The sequence below is a fragment of the Opisthocomus hoazin genome, chromosome 13, assembly GCF_030867145.1.
Source record: "Opisthocomus hoazin isolate bOpiHoa1 chromosome 13, bOpiHoa1.hap1, whole genome shotgun sequence".
In the NCBI taxonomy this organism is placed as follows: Eukaryota; Metazoa; Chordata; class Aves; order Opisthocomiformes; family Opisthocomidae; genus Opisthocomus; species Opisthocomus hoazin.
Window position 1 is genome coordinate 15,501,739 of NC_134426.1, and position 12,583 is coordinate 15,514,321.

At 47.2% G+C, this 12,583-nt stretch overlaps 1 protein-coding gene across 1 annotated transcript in view; it reads left to right on the forward strand.

Annotated features, from left to right (window-relative positions):
• Positions 1-3,872: 3,872 nt before the first annotated feature.
• The window catches only part of SPPL3 (signal peptide peptidase like 3), a 60,721-nt gene continuing 52,010 nt past the window's right edge, over positions 3,873-12,583 (forward strand). The window contains exon 1 of the mRNA XM_075434793.1: positions 3,873-4,176. Within this exon, the coding sequence (XP_075290908.1) occupies positions 4,154-4,176 (23 nt within the window). The 5' untranslated portion in view covers positions 3,873-4,153. The remainder of the gene's footprint in view (positions 4,177-12,583) is intronic.

Sequence of the window (12,583 nt, forward strand, 5' to 3'; positions counted from 1 at the left end):
TTTAGTAGTTTTTGTTGTAAATATGTGATTATAATTGAAAATGTGATTTTACAGAGAAGGAAGCTGTTTTTTGTGTACTTTCAGTAGTATAATCAGCAGCAGAACAACAACTTTCAGAGCCAAGAAGGGGGCAAGGCCACCTTTTGACTGCAACACCGGAGTGCCGTCCCCCTTACCGCTGTTTGCAGAACGCAGCTGCATTCAGAGGAACATATCTTTTACTCTTGTATCTCCAGTGTTTGTTAAGCTTCGAGAGTATCAGTGAAACTGAGGCCCTTAAGAACTGGCCCAGAGGCAGCCAGAAGGCATGGTGCAGTAATGCCAGAGGGCATAATGGGTTTAAATTACAGGCTGTCTCTCTCTCCCCATTCCTTCTCCTGTACGGGGAAACAGGACTGTGTCCTTCTTCCCAGTCATCCCTCTGCTCCCCCGCACTTACTCCCTGTTTCTGGCATCAGGGTGCGGGTGAGACTGGGGAGCAGGGAGTTCAGTTAAGGAAGGAGTTTCCCACTAGGTGGTAGTGAAGAGAATCATCTCACGCGTACTGGTCAGCGCACAGTTCAATTATTTTTATCGCGGGGAATCCCACAAGGATCTTCCAGGCAGTGTAGCCTAGCGTAGCTCTGCGCTACACTGTCAGAACCGGGTCTCTTGATTTCTGCCTTCCCTTTCCGCTCATTTCCACGCTATTTGTTCCTCCCCAAACCAAGCAGGGTTGACAACTCTTACCTGTCATGTCCCTTCCTGAAAGGTCAGATGCCTACATGCAGCTACTCTGGTTCTCTTTTCAGCCTGCATTATAGCAGAATCAAGACGTGGTTAGCTAAATGTCATCCAGTGACATTTCGGCAGTTTGGAGGTGAGGATTCTTTGTAGCCAGTACTTTAATCTGATTTTTCTCCACCACGCTTGCCTCTGGTAGCTACCCTTCCAAACATAAAAAGAAAAAAACCAACACCTTATTGTGGTTTGCTGCTAGTTTTGAAATACCTTGGCAGGTCTAAGCAATGCATCACTCCTCTACATCAAAGGTTCCAAAGGTATTTTAGAAGGACTTTGTAATGTCAGGGTAAACTGTCACTGAAATTCAGAGTAAAGCTCTCTTGTAGATCCAAAGAAAGACTGTACAAAATATATGCTGAGGAAATTATCTGGGGAATGGAAGCAGTGCTCTGCTTTGCAGTAAGAGCAGATGCTGGGTCTGCAAGGAAGAATAAATTTCTCCTGTGAATTCATCCCACTTCTATCATGTAATGATAGAGCAAGCTTGCAAAATCATTTAGTAGTCTAGTCACAAAGCCTGAGATGCTGAAAAACCCTGTACTTTAATTGCTCATCAACTATAAATCATTTGTGCCAAATTAATGTGCTGGAAATTTTACAAGACTGAGAAACTGGACACTATTTCAATAAGGACACGAAGCCAGGGATATTGTTTCATAAATACCAATATCAGTTTTACAACCTGTTCTTGGGGGGGTGGGGGATTAAGAAAGGCTCTTTAGTACCAAGACAAGGCTGAAGCACTGATTTATCTTTCCTTTCATGGATCCAAAAGGATGGTGAGGTTCTTTTTCCCTCTTGTATTTACTCTATCATAGTCAGGGAAAAGGCTAGCACGAACACGCATCCCAGCGACATGGGGGTGCACCACAGAGGGAGGATTTCAATTTATTTGTCAGTTTTCTAATTGTTACTGTAGATTTTTCTGCTGTGCTGAGGGAGAATAAAAAGGGAATTTCTCCATTGTGCAAGTCCTACCCAGGGCCTGAGCGTGTTTTTAACAGGGGATGTGCGTATGTGGGAACAGTGGAATTTCCACCAAACCTGATCGACTAGGCTGTGTACCCCACAGCTCAAGATTCTGAGCGCAGCTCGCTCCTCTCTCCTTGTACCATATCCAGCAAAGCTTTCTGTACCTACTGAGATAGGCACAAGTACTGCGTATGGGGTGTGGGTTGGAGGGCAAAGATGTATATCGTCAAATAGGGGAAAAAGATTTTCAAGGTAGCCCAGCCTGAGCTGGATGAGAAGAAGCGTTAGCATTACTCACCATCTAATCCTTCCAGGGCACCTCGCTGCCATGACTGACCCCAGCAGGGATCCCACTAAGCCGGTCAGTCATGGTACTTTGAATATTTCCACCTCACAGTCGACAAATCCGATTCCCAAGCAGATTTTAGTAAGTGGGTGGAGTGCTGATTATGTCAGGAGCTCTAAGGTCGTTCCTGTCCACAAGGCCAGAGGGCTATGAAAAGCACAGATCTGGATGCCGAGGTGTCACAACCACCCAGATCCCTTGATTTCAACGCATAAAGCTACAGGCGTACAGAGGGGAGAAGCCCTCAAAGTCGAGCACCATCTTACTAAAAGCACTGTTTAACTGAAGCACGAGAGCCCCAGCCATTCCCTCTGCCGAGACCACGTCCGTCTGCATCGCGTGAGCAGCATCTTCCTTCTGCGGTGCCCCGAAACTCCAGCTGGCTGGAACACGTTGCAGTTGCCTCTTCACTGATGAAGGAACGGAGCTAGCAGAGGTGAAGCGAGCCACCCAAGACTGCACAGACAACGGCAGCAGAGCTGAGAAGAAACAGGCCGTTCCTTACTTTTAATCCTGTGTCTTGACTATGCACCAGCCTACGTTTTTTTCCATTGAAGAGAATAAACGAGAAGGACCAAATAGTTTACCCAATCCACTAATAGAAATGGGGTGGGCTCCAAACGCCATTTGAGAGGCATCTGGCATCTCCGTGAATGTCTCAACATCCCATTAATTTTTTGAAGATTTTAGCAAAATTGTATTAAGGCGTAGAACTTCTCCATACGTTTTTTAACAAATACCTATTTTTGCCAGCCCCAGGCATTGTTTCTATTTATATTTAATGCAGTTCCATCACCTCCAACCGTCAGTCAGAGCTGGCTCTCGCCCCGCCCCACGCAAAGGCACGCGGCAGGAGACGGCGCGGCCGGGCTGGCGCGAGGCGCTGAGCCCCGCGGAGCACGGGGTGCTGGCGTGGGGGCCAGTGCATAGGGGTCACTGGGCTGAGCGAACCTGGGACGAGACAGCGGCTCTGCACGTGGGGAAGCGTGATGGAGGACGCAGGATCTGGCACCGCAGACATCAGCGAGGGGAGAGACAGGGCTGGCGTCGAGGGCTGGCGGCTCTGCTGCCCGGGGCTGGCGGTGCTCCTCAGGGCTGGCGCGCCAGGGCGCACAGTTTTACCTGGCCAAAGCAGCCTGGATGTTATTTTCCTTCCTTCAAATATTTTGAGCATCCAAACCTATTTATTTGCTTTATTAAAAAATAACAAATTGGAAAATACGGCAACCTCCAGAAAGCCCTTAGAATTTAAATTAAACGCTCGAATTTACGAATTATCTTACCAGAGCTTTGCATTTACCGCCCAAACCCCCTCAGAAGCAAACCGCACCCGCGCTGCGGGGGGGTCCCGCGGAGTCACGGCCAGTCGCTCCTGGCCGCTCTCCCAGCTCAGCGGCGGTCCCCCGCAGCGCAGCCGCCACCCGCCCGCAGCTCGCTCTCGGCTTTCCCGGAGGGGAAGGCCCCGCCGCTGCCGCCCGCTCCCTCCGCCGCACGCCGCAGCCCGCCCGCCCGCGGGGCTGAGCCCGAGCAGAAGCGGCGCGGCCGGGCCCGACAACCATCACCCGGCCGTCTCCCCCGTGGCCCAGGGCGCCTGCGCGCGGCCGGCGGGCGGTGGCACGTGAGGGTGTTGTGGGCACGTGACCCCGCGCGCCGCCCGGCCCCGCCCCCGCCGTGCGCGAGCGCGGGGACGCGGCGCGGCCTGGCCTGGCCGCCCGGTGCCCGCCGCCTCCCCGCCCCCGCCCCGCCCCTCGCCGCCGCCGCCGCCGCCGCCGCCTCGCCGGCCATGAGGCCCAGCCGGCGCCCCAGCGCGGCCCTGCGTCGCGGCTGCTGAGCCTCCGCCCTCCCCGCCGCCACCATCGCCCTCCCCGCCCGGGCGGGGACCCCCCTTGCGCTCCCCTCCCTCCTCACAGCCGCCGCCATGTTGGGCCAGGAGCCGCAGCGGGGCCGCCACTGAGTCCCGGAGCCTGCGAGGCGGAGGAGGAGGAGGCGGAGGAGGAGCTCGGGGCCTGGCCGCCCCGCACAGCCCAGCCGGCCGGCCGCCCAGCCGCAGCCATGGCGGAGCAGACCTACTCCTGGTGAGCCACAGGGCCGGGCGCCGGCGCTGCGGGGAGCGGGGCGCGCGGGGGGGAGCGGCCCCGGGCCGGCCGCGGGGGTTGTTCCGGCCCGGCCTCCTTCCGGCCGGCCCGGGGCCGAGCGGGTCCCCGGCGGGGGGGCGGCCCCGGTGTGGGGGTGTGCGGGGAGCCCGGTGCGGGCTGCGGGGCGGGCCGGAGCATGGAGGAGGGAGCTGCCGGCGGGCTGAGCAGGAGGGGTCGGGGGAAGGGAGGAGGGAGGCGGGGCGATTGAGGGGCTGGGGGGCTGCGCCGGGCGGGGTCCCCCCCGGGAGGGAGGACGAGGGCCCCTGTGAGCGCCGGTGAGGCTGTCACCCTCCGGTCCCCGGGGTCTCCGGGGGGGAGCGGGTCTCGGCGTGGCTGGAGCCGGTGCTCGGCGTGGCGGGGACGATGCTCGCGGGGCTGCGAGGCTGCGGGCGATCTCCCTGCCTGAGGGGAGATTTGGGTCAGGGTGGGCCGGCCGGCGAGGCCGGGGCTGGTGTCTGTGTGTTCACCTGGTGACAACAGGCTGGTGCTGTGCACAGGAAACACAACGAGGAGGAAGAGACCAGTTCCTGTGGGAAGACATCAAGTATAGCAAATGAAAGTAGAGGGCATTTTTTTCTGTGTCCTGACACCGTCTCGGGCCTAGCTGGCAGTGGATCAGAGAGACAGGGTTTGATTTCATATCACATAATTCTCATAATTCATGGATCACAACCAAAATATCTCAAAAAATTTACCTGTGAATCAGCTCTGTGGCCCTGACCACTGCAGCAATTTAAATGTGATACTCTTACTGTGTTTTAAATCTATTTCAGTGATCTCATCCAGAGTTGTTTCTTAGATTTTTTGAAAAGTCACGATATCCTTATTAAAAAAGGAGTTAAATCTCAACTTTTGACCTTGGTGTGTGCTGAATGTGGAGAAGGGGTTGAATATGCAAGGAATATTCCTATTATGAATGGTTCTGGAAATCTTTGTCATCGCTTTTTCAAAACTTGGAACCCAGTGGGGATTTCTGTTCTGCCACATGTTGAGACTTTGGCAGGCCCTTCTCCCGTCGTTTGTCACTTCTCTGTTGAGAACCGATGTACCCATTGGTCGTTTGCTTTTTAGATGTTCTTATTTTGCTTCGCGAGCTCAGTTCAGGCAGTGATATGCTTGGCTTTAAAACCACAGCAAAAAGACAACTTTTTTGACTTAAAGGATTAACTACATGTTGTTAAGTAAGTGAACGCTGGTACAGATTTAGGCAGTTTAATGTAGTTCAATTAGATGTGTCTAGTGAACTGTTGTCTGTGTTCTAACTGCAGAATGAAATTACAAATTCGTAAACTGCTCGGGGATTTGTCAGCTTTCTTTAAAAAACTAAATGAAACAAAATGTCAGTTGTGCATTATTTTGATCTGTCGCTCCCTTGCTCTTTCGAAGGAGCGTCTTTGCCATTGTAGTATTCTAAAGGGAACGTTTTGAACTGAGGCTGGGAGGAGGATTGGCTTTTCTTTAGGTTGCATGATTTAGGGGAATGAAGTTGGGATTTAAGTTGTTTTTCACTGCTTGCTAGGTGGATCACAAGAACGATAGTTCTCTCTTACCGTTCAGAGATTGTAACAGAACAAGGCTTACGCCTCAAAACACTGTAATTTTGTGTCTGTATTCACTAACGTGTCCTTGTGTTTTTGAGGTTTCTGTCACTTCGCGTATTGACCTGTGATCAGCGTTGTCTGGGAGCTGTGGAAAGAGCAGAGCAAATATCTGATTTCAGACTTGGGACTCTTCTCTGGATGCATGTTTAATTAGTTATACTTCTAGCAACAATCTTGGGTTTGTTTACTTTTCGTTATGGTAATGCAGCTCAGCATAAGATTGTGTAGTGCTTTTAGGAAAACTGCACATGTCAGCTGAGGAAACTGGTCCTTCTGTAGAGAACTGTCGTTCGGAACTGTGTCCCGTAATCAGTGCAGTTGTACAGCTTGGAAGTCGGCAGGTCGCATCCTGTCTGTCTGCTGGACCCGATCCTTGTTCTGCGTTGCAAAGGCTGCTTTCTCAGAATGAGTGCTTTCCCTGTTCCTCGGTGTAGCGTCTAGCTGCTGTGCAGAGACCTTATTTGACATCTGAAAATACGTGATTCGACATTAAGAAAAATCCTTTCACTTACCTATCTTTGTGTAGATGTAAATTTGTTCCTGGCCCCTGTAGTGCTTCCCTTTTGTCCAGGAGTGCAAGGCTCTTTTTGTGCGTAACTGTCAACATGCACTCACTGTAGCTTCAGAAGATATGATAAAGGTTTATTTGGGGTTGGATTTTTTTTTTTAAATTGTCTCTGATGTGTTAGAAATACATGTAAAAATATAAATATAAATCTGAGTTTTTAAGGTGGGTTTATATTTTTCCTTTAATTACCAAATTGAATTGATTGCAATTTCTTTTACCAAGATATGATAAGAAGGAGGTACTTACACTTTTCCCTCATTACTTTCATAATTTTGAATACATAAGTTGTCTTTTGTCACTATTCTTGTGAGTTATTTCTTCCAACAACCTCTTCTGCTGTTTTTCTTCAGCAATGCCCACACCTCTAATCATCTGTACTTTTATTTAGCTCTTTTTAAGTGTCTTAAATAGTGTTGCTGACTCGGTATTTCAGATACAGGTGTGTTATCCCTGAAAGGAGGATCTACTGAGAATTTTGCTGGTGAAACTGAATGCTGTCCTCCTGGAAAAATGAATTTCAATGTGAAATGTGGGAGAAGTGCCGGGTGGAAATGCTTTTTCAAAGCATATACACTTTTTTTAAAAAAGGCTGTTTGAATGAAATGCTCGTCGGTAGCAAGTAGAGAATAGCGAGTAGGAAAACTAACTTTGTCAAGTACCTCCAATAATAGAAATAAGCTACGAGAGCTGTGTGTTAGACTGCTGTTACTCCAGGCTGCAAGCCACAGAGGAACGTGACTGCTGCATCGCAAGGTTGCTCGTGATTTTCTAGATTAAATGAGAGCTGAAATTAATTTCCTGCGAGTGGAATGGATTGGAAGAGGAAAGAGGTTGTGGAATATCCGTTTTCCCTGTGCTTCCTGTCTGTACTGCAGCAAGGAAATGGGTCTGGGCAGTGACAAAAGTTCCTGCTACAACAGAGGAGGGAATAAATATGGGAAGAGCTGTTTGCCTATCACCAAGGTGTGCGTGTGTGAATAAGAGGTTAGTAAATGCCGAGGATTTTATCTTCAGGCACCAAGCTGTTGGAAGTATGACAGCGGATGAATATGGAAGCAGCAGGACCTAGATCATGACTTCGTGAAATACTTGGTCTTTCCTTAATTTCCAGCACCTTGCGGTGAGATTTTTGCGCTGGATCCTATTTAGAGGGCACAGCAGCGTGCGTATCTTGTTTATCGTCAGTTAGTAGGTGTTTAGTGTTTTTCAAGGCCTGACGTAACACCCCCTGCCTTTCTGCTGTTGCCCAGGCTGGCAATAGAGATTGCTTTGTTCCTTTTTTTTGTCTCTTGAATGCACAAAAGATTTTCACAGCTTCCTTCATATATGAATAGAGAAGGAGAGCTCTGCACCAAAACTGAGTATATTTTTAATTTTTCCTTTCCCAGAGCGTTGTGTGAGAGTGGCGCGGGTTGCAGCGCGTGCATGTCCTGTCAGGGTGATGATTAGGAGACAGACTGGGAGGGTAAGCGAAGAACAAAAAAAGAAGCCACTGTATTGAGTCACTAGTCTTAAAAACAACTGAACTCGCTCTTAAACATTCTAATCAGTGGAATGATTCTTGTATTAGCCATCAAATGTTTGATGAGTGAAATGGTGGTATATTTAGAAACTTCTCCACGTAATGCAAAGGGTGTGGAAATGAAGTCTTACGATGTGTCGGAGTAAGCAATAAAGCTGCTGGGTTCTGGAAGAAGTGTAAATGTACAGTGCTGTCTTTGCTTCTGAGAGAATTCAAATCGGTTGGTGTTAAAAGTCTTCCTAGATTCAGAGGTCTGAGAATTTGCTTCTGTTGCATTTAAGCATTTAACATGCCACTGCTGTGAATTAAAATACAGTCCCTGGCGGAAGACTGAGGTGGCGCTTTTAAGTCTCAGCGGGCTGGATTAGATGTGTACGTGGGAGGGCAGGGAGTAAGAGAAGCTACAGCTTGGTGACAGGACTTGTCAGGTACTAGTCAAATAATTTTTTGCTTTCAAGATTTTTTACTTGCTTTGCTCAGCTGAGGTTGAGAGGTCTTAACTGACTAATTAAGGTGTTTTTAGGATGGGAGGCAGTTTATAATGGAAACAAAACAAATCATTCACCTGAATTTTCAGAGTATTGCACTTTTTAGGCAGCAGATTGCAGAGCATATAGATAAAATTCTGTTGTGCGTACTGTCTAAAATCTTTTGTGAAAGGTTGGTGTACAAACATGGAGTTTGGTCTTTAATCTTACACTTTTCAGGATCTGAAATTACCGGCCATGTTCCGTTTTACGATTGTTAGAAGCCTCATGAGGTCAAGAATGTTGTTGTATGAATGTGTGTGTGAGTATCTGGCACCAGAACAGTGACTTAAACCTCAGTAAATTTGAGAATACCAGGTTTACAGTTAATGTGTTTGTCTTTCAGTCCCCAGCTGACTTTGCTTGTTTGTTACCCTCCCTCTAGCTTTTGCTCTCTCAGACTGTATGTCATGTAGGCAGGGACTCTGTCTGCAGCGCTGGATGGAAAGACAAATAAGGTGAAGAGCGTGGGATTAGTTGAAGTTTACAGTTACTTGAATGTACATCTGTATGTAGAATGACTCTGATTAGCAAAGGGAAAAAAGATTTCCTGCTTCAATGCAAAGGCTGTATTTACTAATATAGTAATAATTCTTTAAGAAAAATTTAAAAGTGAAGAACATAAATCAATGTTTTCTTGGTGCTGGTGTGCAGTGCCTATTTTAATGAAGATTTCTGTCAGTTCTGCCCTGGTCCTCTTCAGGATATTGTGGCAGCAGACTTTAATGGTTCCTTGCTTTTTACCCAGTGGTTAGAGAATTTGTCCTGGATATCGGGGATCAGTGCCACCCCCCAGGGTTTCTGACCTTGCATCTCTCACCTTCCAGGGGAGTGCTCTCGTCACCAGACTGTGTGGTATTCAGAGGCTGAGCTTTGTGTGTCCTTTTAAATCTGTTTCACTTCATATGGAATACTGTAAACGTTTGCTGGACTGGGAAGCTGGCATGCCTTTCTGCCTTAATGATCAAAATACTAATTTGGGATTGGTGGGGACCGGGGTTCCACTTTCTGCCTTGATAAAAATGCAGTTTGGAAGACTGAAGGGGCTGTAGTCTGGGGAGTAGTTGAGGATGCTTGTCTAGAGATGAAAGTGTGAATTGCCACGAACAGAAGAAAACCTGAAGGTGATTTCCCATGTCACAGGCGAGTGAGTTGTTAGGTATGTGGATCTACCGTTGTCACTACCTTTTCTTGTGTTTTGTGTCAGGTTTGATGAACCTGAGAGCATCCCTGTCTTCTGTTGAAGGGTGTGATCCAGTAAAGTAATTGCTTATATTGTGTGCTTTTGGATTTTGGTGAGTTAAGCAACCTGATGCTGTTGGAATTTGAGGAATTGTGTGGAGACCACCACACAGGCCGCATTAGTTGAGGATACTAAGTTCTTCTGAGATTAGATATGTTTTGGTGTATACCACAGTTTTAAATACTAGATTCAGGTGCTGACACCTCTGTCAATAAGTGTGTGTCACTGAAACACAATGCCAAAAAATGTGTACTTGTAAAACCTTCCTACAAGAAGTACTTTGAAATACACGTCATGCTTTTTAAAATGCAGTGACTTCTATTTCCTAAAATTTGGAGGAAGAGCAGACTGGATTCTGGTCTTTTTTAGTATCTCAGCTATTTTATTTCATTATTTCGGTAATGTGATGTATCAACATCTCTGGCCTAAGTGCCACCATCTTTATTACCCTTTGGTATTTTATGATGACTCTAAGCAGTATAATATACTCTGAAAGCAAATAATTGACATAAGCCATTTAGTGAAACAGTCTAATTTAATTCTGGTGACATCTGAGTAAAGTTTCCAGGAAGAATTGAGGCTGAAATTTGTAGGAAAAAATCATTGTACACATTTTCTTTTTGGTGCTATATTGCTTTACTGTAGCTGATTAAGATTAAAACTTGAAATGATTTAGCCAGTTATGTGGGTTGAGTGAAACACAAGCTAGTGTGCTAGTTGGAACTGGATCCAGGCAATCAAACTGACTTTGAAAGGTGATGATTTAATAAGATTAATGGAGCACATGTGTCATTGCAACACTTCCTGATCCCCTTTCTCCCTCTTTAATTCTGCCAAGGATGGTAGCATAGATGTAGGAGAAAAGATCATCGTTTACAAGTGGTGTCGGTGCTTGAAATACTTTCATCTGCCGGCCCAGGGCTCTCCACTCATGGGCCATCCTTACAGAAACTCGGCTCTCATGATACATTGAGTGTATCTGTGTCCACCAGAACCACCCTGATGACATTATCCTGGAGCTGATTAATTGAGTAGCTGTTATGCTGTCATCTTCATTATTAGATTCTGTTGAGTGTTTGTTTTTAGGGCCAGGTCTAAGCCTCGGGTCCCAGATTCCCTTGGATAGCCTCCGTATCTGTACGTCACACGAAGTGGCATGGTATAGACAGGGGTGTCAGGAAGTAAGAATGTTCGGCTGACTTTTGGAAAGATACTCTGCAACTGGTAACTAACCAATTAAGCCAGAACACTTTTAATATCTTGCAACAACAAGTATTCAAAATAACAACTATATTAGATGAGACTATCCTTATACTTCTCCTGTGTGGACAGGGTTTAAGGATGGAGTGACTTTTTTTGCAGGATGTCAGAACAGAGGTTCTTTAAAATCATCGCAGGCAGTGTCCTGAAGTAGGGGAGAACTCACTAAGAAAATTATTCTCTGTTGCACAGTCTTGTACTGAAGATGCCTCCCTGATTACTGAAGTTGCCCATGTAGAAGTTGGAGGGATACATCTTACAGTTTATACATGGTAGTGTTTTCCCTAATCAGTGGAATTGGAAAGAAAAATGATGGTGTTTGACTCATTTCTTCTGTCCTTCCTTCTGAAAACAGTATTTTCTTCTGTGTCTGTCGGGTTTGGATGTTCTTCCTTTACGTCCTGTAGCTAGTTCATAGGCTTTTGACCCAAGAAAGTATTTTCCCATGCAGCGTGGGTATGTAGCTGAAGACTGTGAAATTACTCTCTTCCGTTTGTATGCCTTAGCCACGTTTCTGCAGGCGTCTCCACGACAGAGGTGGTGCGGGGAAGCAGGAGGAGACCCGGGGGGTTCCACCCTCTGTCCACACGCAGAGTCTCTCACTTTAGATGTGAGCTGGCAAACTTACCTGCCGGAATAGACTTGAATCTAGATTATTCTTCAGTCCAGCTGCTAAAGGAAAAGAAAGAAATATGCTGTGCAATGTGAACTACTGGCCTTTAATGCCGAGTGCCCTCCAGTCCTCTGGTGTTATCGATTAGTTCTACCCCGTCAGTGCTTTTCTGCTTGCCGCTTTCTGTCTTGAAAGCCCAAATTTACTTCTTAGTTCCTACGGACTCTGGTTTTGGACAGATATAACTTTAAAAGTCCTTTCGTTCATTGGATAACTATCCAGAAGATAACTTCTAGTAAATTACATAATTTTAAATAGCTTTAAAAGTTTGGCAGAAGTTTACAGAGATCAGTAGAAGTGTTGAGAGTTGACAGCGTTCCACTGAATCACAGAAGTTCAGGAACCCGCTGCTTACACCGTTTTCTCATCTCAGTTGTACCACAAATAGCAGCTTCATGCTAGAGCAGCAAAGGCGCTGTACAGATGGGTTCACGGTGCAGCCTAGTTTCAGGTGGTGCGAAAAACCTCAGCGTGTCAATTGGGTGCACCGTCTCTACAGCAGTGATGCACGGATAGTTTTGCAGGGGGTTCTCCGCACCAGTTAAGCAAGTGTATATCCTCAGGGTTTATCTTCATGTCAGCAGTTACTTGGCTTAAGAAGTTCAGCTTACTCCTCTCAAGATAGTGTAGTTTTGGCAAGAGCGAGCATTACAGAATGTCTGAGCTCTGTGGTACTGCCATTAGCAGGACGGAGGTGGGCACAGCAGCTGGGTTGTGGTGCACTCTGCTGCGCTGGTAGTTCTGGTGTCCGTGGCACTTAGCAGTCTGCCGTCCCTTCTTCTGTTTGGTAGTTAGCTCCAGTTCAAAACTTCATTTAAATTTATTTGGAAACTCTAGTAGTGGGTAGAAATTCAACAGTGAATTCTGAATAATCATTGTAATTGGCATCGACCAGCTGTTGGTACAGATACGTTGGACATAGGAGACCAAAGCGCAATGGTATGTTGTTATAC